The sequence below is a fragment of the Octopus bimaculoides genome, chromosome 2, assembly GCF_046866305.1.
Source record: "Octopus bimaculoides isolate indiv1 chromosome 2, ASM4686630v1, whole genome shotgun sequence".
In the NCBI taxonomy this organism is placed as follows: Eukaryota; Metazoa; Mollusca; class Cephalopoda; order Octopoda; family Octopodidae; genus Octopus; species Octopus bimaculoides.
The window spans coordinates 139279791-139297216 of NC_142929.1; the positions used below are offsets into that span (position 1 = coordinate 139279791).

Sequence of the window (17426 nt, forward strand, 5' to 3'; positions counted from 1 at the left end):
TTATTCTTTCTCTAATTTCAAAGTTTTCAGTGTCATCGTTTTTTTCCAAGAGATTTAGATGACAGAATTAACATCCATCAGTTCAAATCATTGAACACAACTATTTTACATTTACTTGGTATGTGACATAATTTTGCTTTGGTGTAACTACCAATGCTTGGTTTGTTATCAATGTTAGACAAAGCTTTAAAAGATTTGTAAAGATTCATGTGATTCCAGGATTCTCAAGCCTTTTAATAATAGCTTTCTTTTAGTACTTTTAGTAATTGTTACATACCTAAATAATAAACAGATTTCTCCATTATAGTATCGATAATGTCTATAACATAACAATAATTATTTATATAGTGTCAGTAACATAACAATAATTATTTATATAATGTTTATAACATAATGATAATTATTTATATAATGTCTATATAGAAACCACTAATTAGTTATGTAATATTTATGTCAAATGTTTCTAACTGTAAACTTTATTTCTTCCTGGTACTGTGGATTGTATTTTTTTTTGGGGGGGGGGGGGGGGGCAGGGAACTCCTCTACTCCATCATACATGTTTTCCTGTCCTGTTCATTAACCCAACTTTACTTCACTACTTAGAGCACCTATTTTTTGCAGCTCGGCAAATACAGATCTGTTAAAAGATAAATCTAATCCGTTCTTAGGAATATAACAGAAGGCTAGAGACAGAATATGAACAGTTGACCCCATTCCTCAACTTTAATTAGCAGGCTATTGCCCTAATTACTTATACCACTTAAACCTAACTTGTATCAAATAAACATAAAAAATAACAAGGCATAAAGTAGTAAATGGATGTAGACATAGTAATTTTTTGTTAAATCTTGACAGGAAATGTTTTTGATGAGTTTTTGTGGAGAGTGAATTGGTGGAAATAACAGGTTGATGGACAAACTATGTACATGTTCTGTATTTCTGTTTGTCCTGCTAGACTATGAGTTCACATCCAAGCATGACCAATATTTTCCTTACGTTCCTGTGAGATTGATAAAATAACAACAAATAAACACGACTGACAATATTTTACTTTTATTTTTCAGTTCTTCCAGCACAGCTTTACAGCAAGAAATTCCAACAAGCCACTCGAAGATAAAACAAAAGTGTACACCATTTACTGGTGTCTGGCAAAAACCAAACTTGTCTCAATGTAACAATACAAAATGGATCAATCAGAAACTCAAAGATATCAAAATACAAAACATTGATGAAGGTGAGTGAACAATTGTGTTTTGAAATCACCATCAACAACATCCCTTAAATGATGCTGCCACTTGATGGATTGGATCTCTAGTTACTTTCATAGTCACTGTTCTCTGTTCTCTGTTCTCTGTCCTGCATAGCAGGTTTGCTGTGTTGTGACCTGTCCACTCCTTGAGATTGGCAAACCAGGATTTTCTCTGTCTGTCTGTCTCTCTTTCACCCCCACCCTCAACTGTGCCCTGAAGAATGGTTTTTGACAGGGAGTTGTGGCAGGATACATGATCATACCAGGCAAGCTTTCATCTTTTTACCTGTGCAAGAGAAAGAGGAGCAAGGGGAATGACCATGTAGTATAACATTGGGTTGGTGCATAATTATTGCGGCTTTTTCTCAACAAATTTTATTCAACAAAAACAATCACAATATTTAACAAAAACATCTTTAAATGACAGTCTGACCGTCTGCCAAGCAAATGGGAAGCAGTAATTGAAGTGGGTGGTGAATCTGCTCCGGAATAATCATTTAAGGACGTTTTTTGTTACATGTTGTTATTGTTTTTTGTTGAACTAAATTCGTTGAAAAAAAGCCACAATGATTATGCATCAACCCAATATTAGCAAAAGTAGTTCAGTCCCAGATCAACTTCAACTCAGCATAGGCGTTTTAATCATGACCATCCCATTTTCTTTTTAATGCAGTGGAGTGTGATTTGAGTGGAAGTGTAGTTGCTATTTCTAGTAGATCAGGTGACTACTTAGAGGCTCTTTCAATGATTTACAGTATATTAGTTGATATCAAATCGAAATCATGTTGGCACCTGTGCCAGTGGAGCACTAAGAGCACCGTCCGAGCGTGATCATTGCCAGAGCAACTGTCTGGCTTCTGTGCCAGTGGCACGTAAATAGCACCATTTGAGCATGATCGTTACCAGCATCACCTTACTGACCATTGATGGCACGTGAAAAAACATTTGAGCGAGATCGTTGCCAGTGCCGTAGGACTGACTCTTGTGCAGGTGGCACGTAAAAAAACACCATTTTGAGCGTGGCCATTGCCAGTACCACCTGACTGGACTTCATGCTGGTGGCACATAAAAGCACCCACTACACTCTCGGAGTGGTTGGTGTTAGGAAGGGCATCCAGCTGTAGAAACTCTGCCAAAATCAGATTGGAGCCTGGTGCAGCCATCCGGTTCACCAGTCATCAGTCAAACCGTCCAACCCATGCTAGCATGGAAAGCGGACATTAAACGATGATGATGATAATGATGATGATGTGTGGGTTGTTTTAGTGTAAGGTGGATATGGTACTATGTGAAGGTTGACTGTCAAGCACGGGGGAAAAAGCCTCAGACCAGTAAGTCATGTAGGTTTTGGGTGTGTTTGAAGGAAGGCACAGTGGACTGGGGAAGAAAGAAGTGGTGAGGTTGGATTAAAGTGAACAGAAAGTGCATAAAATAGTGCGATGAAGAGGTAGAGTAGAGGAGGTAGGTGAGGGGAGGGGAGGCGTGTAAGTGTAGGACAGTCAGAGAGGGTTGATGCATGATCAATAACTCAAGCGTAAGTGAGGGAAACATGGATTATAGAGGAGGGTGAATCCATGGTAGTTGAAGTAGCAGGCCATGAGTTGGGACTGTCTGGAAGTCATTGCCGTAATTAGAGTGCCAATGGAGAGAGAGAGGAACTGAAAGTAGGAGGTGGACAATTTGGTGTGGGTGAGGTGGGAGGAAGTGAATTTGAGGTAGGAGTGTGAGTCCATATCCTTCTTGTAGATAGAAGTGGTAAGAGGGGGGTAGTTAATGGAAACTGAAATATCAAGGAAGTTAACAGAGGTGTCAGAGATAGAGCAGGAGAATTTAAGGGTGGGGTAGAAGGACTGGATGAAAGAGAGGGGGGAGTTTAGTTTTTTGCAGGTGAGTGAAGTGGTACAGATGCAATCATTGATATACCGACCAGAAAGCTCAGGAGTGGGACCAGTGAATTATGAGAGTATTTGGGCCGAAAAACAGGTTCACGTAGTTTTGGTCCACTCATGTTCCCATAGCCACTTCTGAGGCCAGTTGATAGAACTCTCTAGCAAATGAAAAGCAATTTAGTTGAGAACAAGTTCAGCCCACCAGATGAGGATATAAGTGGTTGGGTGGGAATGGGGATGGAGGTTTAGAAAATGTTTGACGGTGAGGAGGCTTTCATTCTGACGGACTTGATATTGATGGTAAACTGAAGTCCGGAAGTTTCAGGAGTAAAAGAGAACGAATTAAAGCGATAAAGAGCATGGCTGGTATTGTGAATGTGGGAGAGAAGAGAAGTCATGAGGGGCGTGAGGATGAGGTCGATGTTAGATATTGGGAGATTAATTCTGTAGGGCTGAGACAATGGCACAGCCGTATGAGAAGGAAGTAAATGGTAGGGGCACATGAAATCTGGACAATGATGTTGGAGATGATGTGGAATAGAAGGGAGGTGGAAATGAGTTTGTGAATAGTGAAGGATGCAACTTGCTAGTAGTGAGGATTTTTGTGACTGTTTTGGTGCAGGCTCCAGCCTGGCTGGCTTTTGTGGTACTGTCCCACTCATAACAATGAGTTCACAACTTATTTCTTTACTGCCCACAAGGGACTCCTCAGAGGGGACAAACAAGGACAGACAAAGGGATTAAGTCGATTACATCGGCCCCAGTGCATAACTGGTACTTATTTAACCGACCTCGAAAGGATGAAAGGCAAAGTTGACCTCGGTGGAATTTAAACTCAGAACGTAGCAGCAGACGAAATACTGCTAAGCATTTCGCCCGGCGTGCTAACATTTTTGCCAGCTTGCTGCCTTAATGAGTTCACAACTGAGGAACTGAACATATCTCTATGTTATATGAAGTGAAATTGTTAATTAACTTCCAGTGATTCATTAATTGTTTTGTGGCATTTAATTTACATCTGATATTTCATCTCAAAGTAACTGTAAATTTCATTAAATTTCCTATTAAATTTTCCATTGCAGGAAATATCGAAAAGTTCTCAAGACAGCTCTGGGATATTTCAAAGAAATCAGTCTATTTCAAAGAAGAAGATTTTCAATTGGCTGTGGACATTCATGAGAAAATGGTGCCATTGATATCGAAGGTGTCCACCAATATAACATTGAACAATATACTGCTTAGTATTAACAATATGGAAGACACACCAGAGGGGATTTTGGATGGGACAGAACAATCTAATAGAAGTGTCACCAGGTAATATTCAAATCCCTTGTAGTAGTAGTAGTAGTAGTAGTAGTAGTAGTAGTAGTAGTAGTAGTAGTAGTAGTAGTAGTAGCAGCAGCAGCAGCAGTGAACAGCATTAAAAGAAGAAGAAGAAGAAGAAGAAGAAGGAGAGGAAGAAGAAGAAGGAGAAGGAGAAGAAGAAGAAGAAGAAGCCGCCGCCGCCATAACAACAGCAGCATAAACAATGAAATTAGTTGCATAAACACTGACAGTAACAATAGCAAAAGTAGAGGAAGCAACAGCGGACATATCAACATTTATTAATTGAAATTAGTGTAATTACACGTGTAGTTAATTAGGAATTTGAAAAATACATTGTTTACTGAAAGTTATTTTCTTGATTTTCTTATAGAATGCTGAACATTATAGAAACAATCCCAGACAAGATTTCACTGGAAGAACAGCAGGTCACAGTTTTATATTCAAATCTTGGCATTGGTGTTATCAGAGTGGAAAAGGACACTTTCAATGGTGCCTCTTTTGGTGTTTTACCTAGAAATCAGGAAACTAAAGCCAAGACATTGGTACAATACTTTTTTGTGATTACTTTCTTATAAACAGGTTTATTCTAAACATTCAGGTTGATAGAATATGAGGGTGAACTGAAAAGTTCATGCATTCACTATGAAGGAATTAATGATAGATTTGTGAAATTTAGCATGCATTAATTTCAGGTTTTCTTATTAATATCTACCATAAATCCTCGAGTATAGTCTGCCCTTGAGTATAATACACAGGGGATTTTTAGAGGGCTGTACCTCTGAAAAACCTAAACCTTGTGTATAATATGCACCCCTTCTCTAACTTGAGTCAAGGAGGTCTATATAACGTCCTTGGTTTGTAAACATATATCCGGTAACATCCTTTATTATTATTGTATGTATAACATAATGCAAACGTGTAGCTTTTTTGTGCACTTTGTTTGCAGAAAATAAAGAAATAACAGTAATAAAGTCAGTGAAAAATAAATATTAAGTAAATTGCCTTTACATGTTTATCACTTAGAAAATTTTGCTTAGAAAATATTTTTTCATTTTTAACCTCGTATATAGTACGCACTAGGAATATAAAATACGAGTGCATATATAGTACGCACTCATATATAGTATGTGGCGGTGGTGGTGGTGGTGGTGGTGGTGGTGGTGGTGGTGGTTTTGGTGGTGGTGGTGGTAGTGGTGGTGGTGGTGGTGGTAGTCGTAGTAGTAGTAGTAGTTTATTAATTTCGATTTTCCTTTCATTTTCCTTCGTCAGATATACAGCTCCTCACAGCCAGAAGATACAATGAAGATCTCCATTTCATTGCCAAGGAGTTTATTTAAACATCTGAAAAACGAAGAACAGTCGTCCGTTTCCAGGATTTCCTTTTTCTTCATTGAGGATGATAAACTATACAGGGTATGGAACAAACATGGAAATTCTTCTTCAAACTGATTAAAGAATGCTTGAATTCATACTTTTTGATAATTGAGAAAACAATGCTAATATAACGCGACTGCATGGTTCTGGGTTCAGTTCCACTGTGTGCTACCTTGGGCAAGTGTCTTCACCTATAGACTCAGGCCAACCAAAGCCTTGTGAGTGGATTTGGTGGACGGAAACTGAAAAAAACAAAGGCCATCATGTATGTGTGTGTGTGTGCACGCGTGTGTCTTGTGTGTGTGCGCGCATGCACGTGTGTGTCTTGTGTGTGTGTTGTATGTGTGTGTGTGTGTGTGTATGTGTGTGCATGTGTGTGTGTTGTGTGTGCGCAGGTTGTGTATGTGTGCATGCACATGTGTGTGTTATGTGTGCACAGGTTGTATGTGTGTATGTGTGTATGGGCATGCATGTGTATGTGTATGTGTGTGCATGTGTGAGTGTGCACATGTGTTATATGTGTGCTGTATGTGTTTTGTTTGTGTGTGTCTTTGTGTCAGTCTTTGTCCCCTGCCACTTCTTGACAAGTGGCATTGAAGCATCTACGCCCCCATAACTTAGTGGTTTGGCAAAAAACAGAATAAATATCAGGAAGCCCTGGGATTGATACCATCATCATCATTTAACGTCCATTGTCCATACTGGTATGGATTGCATGGTTTGACCAGGGCTGGTAAGCTAGAAGGCTACACCAGACTCCAGTCTGATTTGGCATGGTTTTCTACAGCTGGATGCCCTTCCTAATGCCAACCACTCTCAATGCATGCTTTTACATGCCACCAGTACAGGTGTCATTTACGTGACACCAATATCAGCCACAACTGTGATTTTGCTTGGCTTGATGGGTCTTCTTCTCAAGCATAACATAATGCCAAAGGTCTTGGCCATTGCTTCTGTGAGGCCCAACACTCAAAAGCTCAGCCACCTCACCTTCGTGAGGCTCAATGCTTGAAAGGAACTCAGCCATTTTGTCTCCGTGAAGCCCAACACTCAAAAGGAACTCAGCCACTTTGTCTCTATGAGGCCCAACACTCAAAAGGAACTCAGCCACTTTGTCTCTATGAGGCCCAACACTCAAAAGGAACTCAGCCACTTTGTCTCTATGAGGCCCAACACTCAAAAGGAACTCGGCCACTTTGTCTCTATGAGGCCCAACACTCAAAAGGAACTCGGCCACTTTGTCTCTATGAGGCCCAACACTCAAAAGGAACTCAGCCACTTTGTCTCTATGAGGCCCAACACTCAAAAGGAACTCAGCCACTTTGTCTCTATGAGGCCCAACACTCAAAAGGAACTCAGCCACTTTGTCTCTATGAGGCCCAACACTCAAAAGGAACTCGGCCACTTTGTCTCTATGAGGCCCAACACTCAAAAGGAACTCAGCCACTTTGCCTTTGGTCAAAAATTATTCAAGGTGGTGCTCTGCCTGGCTTTGGACTAATGACTGAAACAAGCAAAAGACAAACGATTGAAGATGAAAGGTGTATATATGAAAGTGTGTGTGTGTGTGTGTGTACGTGTGCCATTTATAATGCATCTACAAACTCAGAACAGCACTTGTCCCTCTTTTAAGGGACTTGGTGTGTTAGAAACACATCTCACTCAGAAGTGACATCAATAAATCATTTGATACCTGAATGTTGGTCTGTTTTGGACTCCACAGCAACAAATACCCGAGACATCCTTAGTTAATTCAGGATCTTTGTTCCAATATAAAAATATCAACAAACAAGACATTCACTGATTTATTCAGGAGTTTGCCAGGTTTAAATTCAATCAATACATACACTTGAAACAGCCGTAGAGTAGAATAATTATATTTATAACATTTGTGAATTAAATGCAAATGCAGAATAGGTCAAGTTATAATATTTTGTCATAGGACCCTGTTATAACACATCAAGTCCCTTAAGAGAAATTTCTATGAGACACACATACACATATGCACACATACACAAATGCTCTTGCTTTCCCCCCATGCTCTCTCTCTCTCTCTCTCTCTTTCTTCCTTTCCCTCTCTCACACTCACATAGGCACACACACACACACACACACACACACACACACACACACACACACACACACACACACACACACAAACACACACACAAACACACACATACACACACAAACACAAAAACATATGATGTCAGCATTGTTTTAAGATTCATTTTTCCATGCTTGCAAAGGTTAGGCAGGATTCCTTGTGCCTGATTTCCAGTTGCTAACCCTCTCTTGTTTCAAACAAGGTAGTCTTTCCTTGTGGCTTGACATGTTTATATGACCATGATGCTTTTATGACCATGATGACCACTTATATGACAATGATGCTTTTTCCCTAGCATATGAACTCTTCAAAACTATAAAGCTACCATTCCAGATTGTTTCGGAAAATATTCAACTCAGTCGTATTCACTGTGATCCAGATGACATTTTCAGTATGCCTAAAGCTACAAGGCTTTCCGAAATTGAACAAGAGAAGATTCTTGCTCTGAAAGTGGAAGGAATGAGTAACTGGAAGATTGCCGAGAAGATTCAGCAAAGCAGAACACTTGTGGACAAGTTTCTGAAGACCCTGATAGCTACTACAAGGGGTTCGTGTTGGTAGACATCCCAAGGTTGCATTGGAAAAGGATGAAAGGGCCATTGTCAGAGTTGTGAAGAAGTCATGCTGCTCTTCTGTTTTCAAAATCAAAACATCAGCCTTGATATCCACCGTATGAAGGGTGATTTTGAACCCTGGTTTCCACCTGTATAAGTGGTTCGGACATCCGTTATTGTCCCCTTCCCACGAAGCTGTTACGTTGAAGTTTGCTAGGCAGCATTAGTGGGATGGTGAATGGACCAGGGTTCTGTTCTCTGGTGAGAAAAAATGGAATTTGGATATCCCTGACGGTTATATGTATTACTGGACAGGTAAATGTATTGGAGGAGGTCTTATGGTATAGGGAGCAATAGCTGCCAATGGGAAGCTGCCGCTCATCATCATGGGTGGCCATTTCAATTGCTGTGTGATACATCGATATGTTGGATGGAGCTGACATCGACAAAGAAGGAAGAAGGTTGTGTGGAGAAAACTTCATATTTCAAGAGTCCTATAGAGAATGCCTGGAGTTATCTCATGAACGTTGTGTACAGTGAAGGCAAGCAGTATTCATCTGTTGACGAACTCAAAATAGCAATAAAGAAGGCCAGGGAAGATCTTTTACTTGTCTGCAGCAGAAGGGGATTGAGAGACTGAAATCACATGTTTTTGAAGTAATTCAGAAAGGTGATGGTCAAACACACTATTGTTGATGTATTGCATGAGAATATCATTGAAATATATCATAATTTCCCCATTTTGCATCATTTTTGCAACATTATTCAACTTGGCATTATAGTTTTGTACCCGGGTTTCTGGCTTTGTATGTTCTTTTTAATTATTATCTTATTTGTCTTTGGATTTCAATAAATTTGAAGACTGCAATGGCTTCTTCAAGTCCATTTCCTATTTAGAGGTGAGTTTCATGAATTTGAGTTGTAAATTTTGCCAGAAAAAAAAAGAAGCACTGTGTTCTGGCTTTATAGCTTTGAACAGCAGTTTACAATGACACAGACGTTTCATCCTTTAACAATGCCTTAAACTCTTCTATTGGTTAAATTAGTTTATTTAATGACTTCTCTTTACAGGTGATACAAACATCTTCTACCAAAGAATATAGCAAAATTACCAGTCATATTATTTCTGCAAATGTTCTTAACATTCAGATAACTAACCTTGAAGAACCAGTAAAAATATCATTCAATTTAGTATATCAGGTAACACCTAAATATTATATTTCTCATAGCTGTTGTTTGTGTTGTAAATGTTGTAGTCACTGTTTCATTTGAAGGCTCTCTCTGATTCCTCCTGAAAAAAATACAAACCACAGCAGCAGCAAAAACATAATTGCATTAATATTTGCTGTGATTAAGGCAGCGAGCTAGCAGAAATGTTAGCATATCAGGCAAAATGCTTAGTGGTATTTCGTCTGTCTTTACGCTCTGAGTTCCAATACCGCTGAGGTCAACTTTGCCTTTCTTCCTTTTGGGGGTCGATAAATTAAGTGTAAGTTACGTACTGGGGTTGATTTAATCGACTGGCCCTCTCCCCACAAATTTCGGACCTTGTGCCTAGGGTAGAAACGAATATTTCTAAGACTCTTAAGGCAGGGAGCTGGCAGAAATGTTAGAATGCCAGACGAAATGTTTAGCGGTATTTCATCCGCCTTTATGTTCTGAATTCCAATTCCGCCAAGGTCGACTTTGCCTTTCATCCTTTCAGGGTCGATAAATTAGGTACCAGCTGCATACTGGGCTCGATCTAATTGACTGGCCCTCTCCCCCAAATTTCAGTCCTTGTGCCTAGAGTAGACAACAAAAAAAAGGAAAAAAAAAATATTTGCTGTGATTGTTATTGAGTTTTGCATTCAGGATCATCCTTGCTCTGGTCCCTGATACATAGGTAATCCCTGTTAAACAAGGTACAATTCACAAATCTAGAGTTCCAGAAACATCATCTTCACTTAGTTGAGGGATATACTCCACATTTCCATATATACAAGAGGGTGCTGAAAAGTTCCTGGCTTTGGTTAATTATGATCTTATTCTACATATTCCCCTCTGAGATTCACACACTTATTGCAGCAGTCCTTCAGTTTTCTAAACCATGTAAAAGAACTTGGAAGGTTGGGCCTCCAACCAGGCCTTTCACAATACCCTTAAAGCCAGGAATTGCTTAATACCCCTCATATGTATATATGTATCATCATCATCATCATCATCGTTTAACGTCCGCTTTCCATGGTAGCATGGGTTGGACGATTTGACTGAGGACTGGCAAATCAGGTGGCTGCACCAGGCTCCAATTTGATCTGGCAGAGTTTCTACAGCTGGATGCCCTTCCTAATGCCAACCACTCTGAGAGTGTAGTGGGCGCTTTTGCGTGCCATCGATATATATATATATATATATATATATATATATATATATATATATATATATATATATATATATATATATATATATATATATATACATCATCATCATCATCATCATCATCGTTTAACGTCCGCTAGCATGAGTTGGACGATTTTGACTGAGGACTGGCGAACCAGATGGCTGCACCAGGCTCCAATCTGATCTGGCAGAGTTTCTACAGCTGCGCATGCCTTTCCTAACACCAACCACCCTGAGAGTGTAGTGGGCGCTTTTGCGTGCCATCGGCACAAGGGCCAGTCTGGCGGTGCTGGCAACGGCCACACTCAAATGGTGTTTTTTATGTGCCACCTGCACAGGTGTCAGGAAATTACTTAATACAGTTATAATATTTAGAGAAAGATTTTTTCAAAAAGTTACGATTAAGAAGAAAACTTTTTAGAGAGTAGAATGGTACGAATCTTTAGGAAGGAATTTCACAAACTGTGTGTAGGATTTAATAAATGTACAAGCGCTTTCATACAATAGCCATAACATGTGCTTGATGACATTGAAAACTGAAAGCACTTGCACATTTATTAAAGCCTACATACAGTTTGTGAAATTCCTTCCTAAAGATTCGTACCATTCTACTCTCCAAGAAGTTTTTTTCTTAATTGTAACTTTTTGAAAAACGTTTTCTCTAAATAAATATATATATATATATGTATATATATGTATATATATATATATATGGATATATATATATATATGTATATATATATATATATGTATATATATATATATATGTATATATATATATATGTGTATATATATATATATATATATATAGATAGATAGGCACAGGAGTGGCTGTGTGGTAAGTAGCTTGCTTACCAACCACATGGCTCCAGGTTCAGTCCCACTGCATAGCGCCTTTGGCAAGTATCTTCTACTATGGCTTTGGGCCACCCAAAGCCTTGAGTGGATTTGGTAGACGGAAACTGAAAGAAGCGCATCATGTGTGTGTGTATTTGTCCCTTCACCATTGCTTGACAACCAATGTTGGTGTGTTTACATCCCCATAACTTAGCAGTTTGGCAAAAGAGACCAATAGAATAAGTACTAGGCTTTAATTCCTGGCTTTAAGGGTATTGTGAAAGGCCTGGTTGGAGAGGCCCAACCTTCCAAGTTCTTTTACAGAGCTTAGAAAAAGAGACCAATAGAATAAGTCCTGGGATCAATTCATTCGACTAAAGGCTAAATGCTCCAGCATGGCTACAGTCAAATGACTGAAACAAATAAAAGAATAAAAGAATATAGGATGCAGTGTAAATTATGAGAATATACATAACTCTATAAATGAGATGGAATGTTCCATTAAACTATCACAGCCTGTGATATGGGATATCTCAATAATAACCAAACACAAATGACAATGGTCTGTTCTGATGTTTTCTATGCCAAATAAACCGACATTCTAATTACTAAGCAAGTTGATTAAATTATCAGAATTAAATTTTTTTTTTTCTTTCAGAACCAACAGTGTGCTTATTGGGATGAATCCTCTGGTCAGAAACCACGTTGGTCAACCAATGGCTGTAATACAACCACCAATGGTCCTGGAGATAAAGTAGTTTGTTCCTGTAATCACCTTACAAGTTTTACTCTACTGGTTGGTAATATTATGACAAGTCATAAGTACCAGTAATTCAGCAGTTATGTTTATGTATCAATAATTTTAAAGAGTTGTATATACTAACACACCTACTGGACTTTGTGTTGATTGGTAATATAGGAATATTAATAGGGGTTATTGTATTTTTATTTTTAAACTTTGGATTGAAATGGGAGTTGCGTTTGTGATATATAATGATTTTTAGATTTATGAGATAAAAATATTTAAAGCTTGATTATAGGGGGATAAGAGAATTTTACTTTTTTTTAAATAAAATATCAAGAGTTTTAATTTTATTAAGGTTGATAAATGGTAAGACAGCATTGTTCTTGTTGCTATTTCTGTTATTAGTTTAAATTTAGGATGGTACCTTTTAGATGTATCGAACTACCATTCTCAATGAAATACATAGGAATTCCTCCAGCATTGATATGAATTGGAGGGAGGCAGAATCATTTCTCCTGGTTTTGAAATTCATTGTGCTAAAACTATCCGAATAGTTGAAGTAGTTGTATGCTGTCAACTTAATGTGTCAGCCCACTGAAGGGAATAATACTGACCTATGATTGGCCCTTTTCTATTGACCAATCTGGGATGGAGGAGTAGCAGTTTTTCATTTTGGCAATTTCATGGCAATATGTTTCTGCAGTAATGGTTTTGCTGGGTTTTAAGAAGTTATAGTGGATGAATCCAGCAGTACACCACCAAACAATCACCATAACCTTCTTTTTGAAGAGCTTGGGTTTGGGGAAGGTTTTCGGTGCTTCATTCTGGTCCAACAAGTGCAAAGAACATTTTTTTTATTATTGTACAGAATCCTCTTTTCATTGCAAGTTATAATGAATCAGTCTGGATATGGAGAAGAAGCAATGAGTGAATTTCATATCTGCGCATTTTCTGATTTTCATTCAAATCGTGTGATACCCATTTGTTGAGCCGTTTTAGTTTTCTGATTGCATGTAAATGGTTTCAGGCAGTTTTCTGGCTAATTTGAAGTTATTTTGCCAGATCTAGAGTGGTTTTATGTGGATCTTTCTCAATGATGGTCTTCGATTGACTGTCATCAATGACAGATGGATGTCCAAGGCTCAGGTTTCCACTGTGAAATCGTTTAAACCATTTTTGTGTTGACCACACACTGGTCATTTCCTCACCAAACATTTCGTTGATATTGTAAGCAGTTTCATCTGCTCTACATCCTCTTTTGAAGTTGAATAGCAAAATTGCTCGAATATCGCGCTTTGACAACTCCATTTCAGATGATTGTAACAACGGTGAAAAAATACCAATAGTAGTTTATTGATGCATTTGGGCAAGTCTATGTCTGTATTATCAAACAATTGCAAAAACAATGTTTAAAAAAAATTCAAAACTGCCAAAATCCGGAACAAATTCTTCATGGTTCAAAACATTGCTTACTTTTTACTCAACCTGATATACATTATGACGGCAGTGAAACTTCATATTAGAGTTGTGCAACACGTAATAGAAGATAACCCAATAATACATTGTTTCTAATACAGTTTACTGTAGTCCTCACCTTCTTCATCAATGCTATATCCACTTATGATTTATATAAGTATTGATTGACACAGATGAAATGAAGTGGAGGGGGAGTTAATATGTTGTTGTTTGTGTCTGTTTCAGGATGTCGAGCAGCCCTCATTTGTTTTGTCACACGTTAGCTGTGGAATATCATTAGTCTTGCACATTCTTATAGCAATTTTTTATGGTTGTATCAAGTAAGCATTTCAATTTCTATTTTCTTTTAAAAACTGTTTAAATACCAAGAGACAGCATCCATCACTTTGTAGGGTTCTCACAGGCTGGTAAGATCAATGTGGTTGATGTCTATAGGAAAAAACACGAATGAACGGACAATTTCGAAATGTTGTCACTCTGATGAGGATTGACAGGACAAATATGGTAGTGTAGGTTTTTTGAGTGACTCTCAGTAAGGATGACATAAAAAAGAGAAAGGGCTAGGGATGAGGGAAGTCTATCATGTGTATTTAGTTTATAGCTTGTTAATTCAGAAAATTACAGACCAATAAGGTAGTAACAGTAATGACTCTGTCTCTACTACTACTACTACTCTACCGCTCTCTACTATTTTTATGCATTATAATGGTAAGCAAGTTGTTATAGTGTGTTGGTGAGTTAAGATTGATGCTATTCACCCAGATCAACTTCTTTTGAGTGTGGTCTACAATATGTGTGTGTGTGTGTAGATAGAGGCAACACCCTCTCATAGAAGTGAGCAGTGCTCTATTTTGAAACTGACTTGAGATTTGTAGAATATCAGCATTTGCTTAAAGTTAGTCAGTATCGCCTGACCCTAAACAGCAATCTAAGTTTTCCTGACACAGTGTTAGCAATGGTCTATACATACATAATACATACATACATACATATATACCTACCTACATAATACATACATACATACATACATACATACATATTGGGGCCCTGGGATATGTAACACACTGCCTAAATACCAATCTTGAGAAATTAGGCTTCTCAAAACCAGAAATGAGAAAGCTAATTCGAAGACTACAGATCCAATCCATCACTGGAACTGTAAAAATCTGTAAAACTTTACAAAACTTTGTCATTTAAATATATATGAGCATGTCTAGATATGCAACTATATGCATGAAACAAAACATAGAAATTTGCATCACCAGTCTGGAACCCCTATCTTGCTTAGGACATTGACTTCCTGGAAACTGTTCAGAGATGTGCAACCATGCAAATACCTTCCATCCAGTATCTACCATACTCTGTACATCTTGCTTCCCTGGGCATAGATAATTTGAAGCTCTAATGTCTGGCAACACTCACAAAATTATTAACCATTGTGCCAACCAACCTCCTTGAGAACTTTTTCGAGCTCTATGTGTCTAACACATGTGGGGCATGTCTACAAAGTCAGAAAACAGCACAGCTCCCATGACTTTCGGAAACATTTTTTCACACTCAAAGTTGCTGAAGCATGGAATAAACTGCATCAGTTGTTAGCTGCTTAGACATTGCATCCTTTAAAACTTCCATGCTTCCTGAAATTCGCCAACACTACACCTGATAATACAGTTCTATATTTAAGCGATGAGGAATTATGTACACTATTTACATTATTTACATTATTTACATTTGACGGATATTTGTCCTCATTTGCATGCTGTTAACACAACATTTCGGCTGATATACCCTCCTGCCTTCATCAGGTGTCTTGGGGGAAAGTTCTCATTCCTAAGGTATTTTTCAATGTTATTATTCAGGTTACTGCTTGGAATCGAACTCGGAATCTTGGGGTTTGTAGCCCGCACTCTTAACCACTACACCATATGCCCATAAGCATAGTAGTTAAGAGTGTGGGCTACTAAGCCCAAGATTCCAAGTTCGATTCCAGGCAGTGACCTAAATAATAATAATAATAATAATAATAATAATGATAATAATAAAATGTCCTGATGTAGTACCAGGCAGTGGCTCTCGTGGCTTCTGATCTTAATTGATTGGAAGTGTTATCATGTACATTGTTTTGTCTTGGTATAAAAGATGGGCTACAGCAAATATTCTGCTTAATACCACAGATTTGCTTGTCAGTTGCTTGACCTTAACCAGTTGAGCATGTTTCTTGGTGGCTGACGATATGTGCATCTCTGATCATGAGCAGGAGTAGTTGGGGAGCATCATAGCCACGTGTTGAGAGAAATTCTTTGGGGTTTGAATAATTCACCTTTGGAAACATGGGTGTTTTGCTCAACATCCTTAAACAAACCTTATTCAGGGACCTTTTGAGTGAGATGGGCTACTCGACCTGAAGAAAATTCTAACTGGGCCCCACCTGTGAGGTCATGCGCCATTTATCTTGATATGAGATCACCATGTCACGCACATATGGTTGTGATGCATGTGCCTTGTGTACCCTTATCAGACGGGTAGTCATGATGGGTATACTGAGCTTCATATATTTTACCCCAGTGTCACTTTGATGGCATGCCCTGCTCTCTCACTCAATAATAATAATAATAATAATGATAATCGAAAAATACCTTAAGAATGAGAACTTTTCCCCAAGACACCTGATGAAGGCTGGAGAGTATATCAGCTGAAACGTGTTAACAACAAACAAGACAAGGACAAATATCAGTCAAATGTAAAATAATGTACTACACTTGATATTTCCCCTTCCATGTGCATGCACACATGTATATCATGACTCATACACTGTTCACTTTCCTGACTTTTGTACATAATTCTATGTACTGTACATGCACCTTTGATGAGTCATAGTGCACCTGAGGACTATACACAATCATTTCATTATTATTATTATTACATACAAGCCTTGAATCAAGGTCAGAACCTGGCTCTTTCTCTATTGGCAGGGAATCTTGAAATAGAACTGAATAATGACATACATACAAACATGCATACATACATACATACATACATACATATAAACAAAAATACCCTGTTGTTGATGTTGAAATTCCACTGAAGGGGCTTTGGATCTAGGTTAGAAACCAACTCTCTCTATTGGCAAGAAATCTTGAAATAAAACTGAATACATACTTACATACATACATACATACATTCTCTTCTTGCTCACTTTCCCTCCACTTTTCACTTCACTGTGTCCCTGTCATTTTTTCTTGCTCCTCCTTAATTCTTTTGACCCTCTGCCTCTACCTCTCTCTCTTCTCTTCCCACATGACCAGTGTTTGGCCAAGCCTGATCTTTCTTTCTTGGCTGGCCGTTGTGCGTGCAACATCGATATACCTCCCTGTGCCTGTGAAATCTTGTATCCCTGTCATAAGGCTTTATTTCCACACACGCCAGCTTAATTTAATTCGTCCTTAGTCAAAAGACACCTGTTGTTATGTCCTGTTATTTTTATTGTTTT

The 17426-nt window shown here is 38.3% G+C and overlaps 1 protein-coding gene across 1 annotated transcript in view; it reads left to right on the forward strand.

Moving 5' to 3' along the window:
* Positions 1 to 17426, forward strand: part of LOC106882527 (uncharacterized) — a 103264-nt gene that overhangs the window by 58920 nt on the left and 26918 nt on the right. Inside the window, exons 29-35 of the mRNA XM_089347808.1 lie at positions 1065 to 1234; positions 4221 to 4452; positions 4835 to 5006; positions 5734 to 5877; positions 9571 to 9699; positions 12374 to 12511; positions 14162 to 14256. Coding sequence (XP_089203934.1) covers positions 1065 to 1234; positions 4221 to 4452; positions 4835 to 5006; positions 5734 to 5877; positions 9571 to 9699; positions 12374 to 12511; positions 14162 to 14256 — 1080 coding nt within the window. The remainder of the gene's footprint in view (positions 1 to 1064; positions 1235 to 4220; positions 4453 to 4834; positions 5007 to 5733; positions 5878 to 9570; positions 9700 to 12373; positions 12512 to 14161; positions 14257 to 17426) is intronic.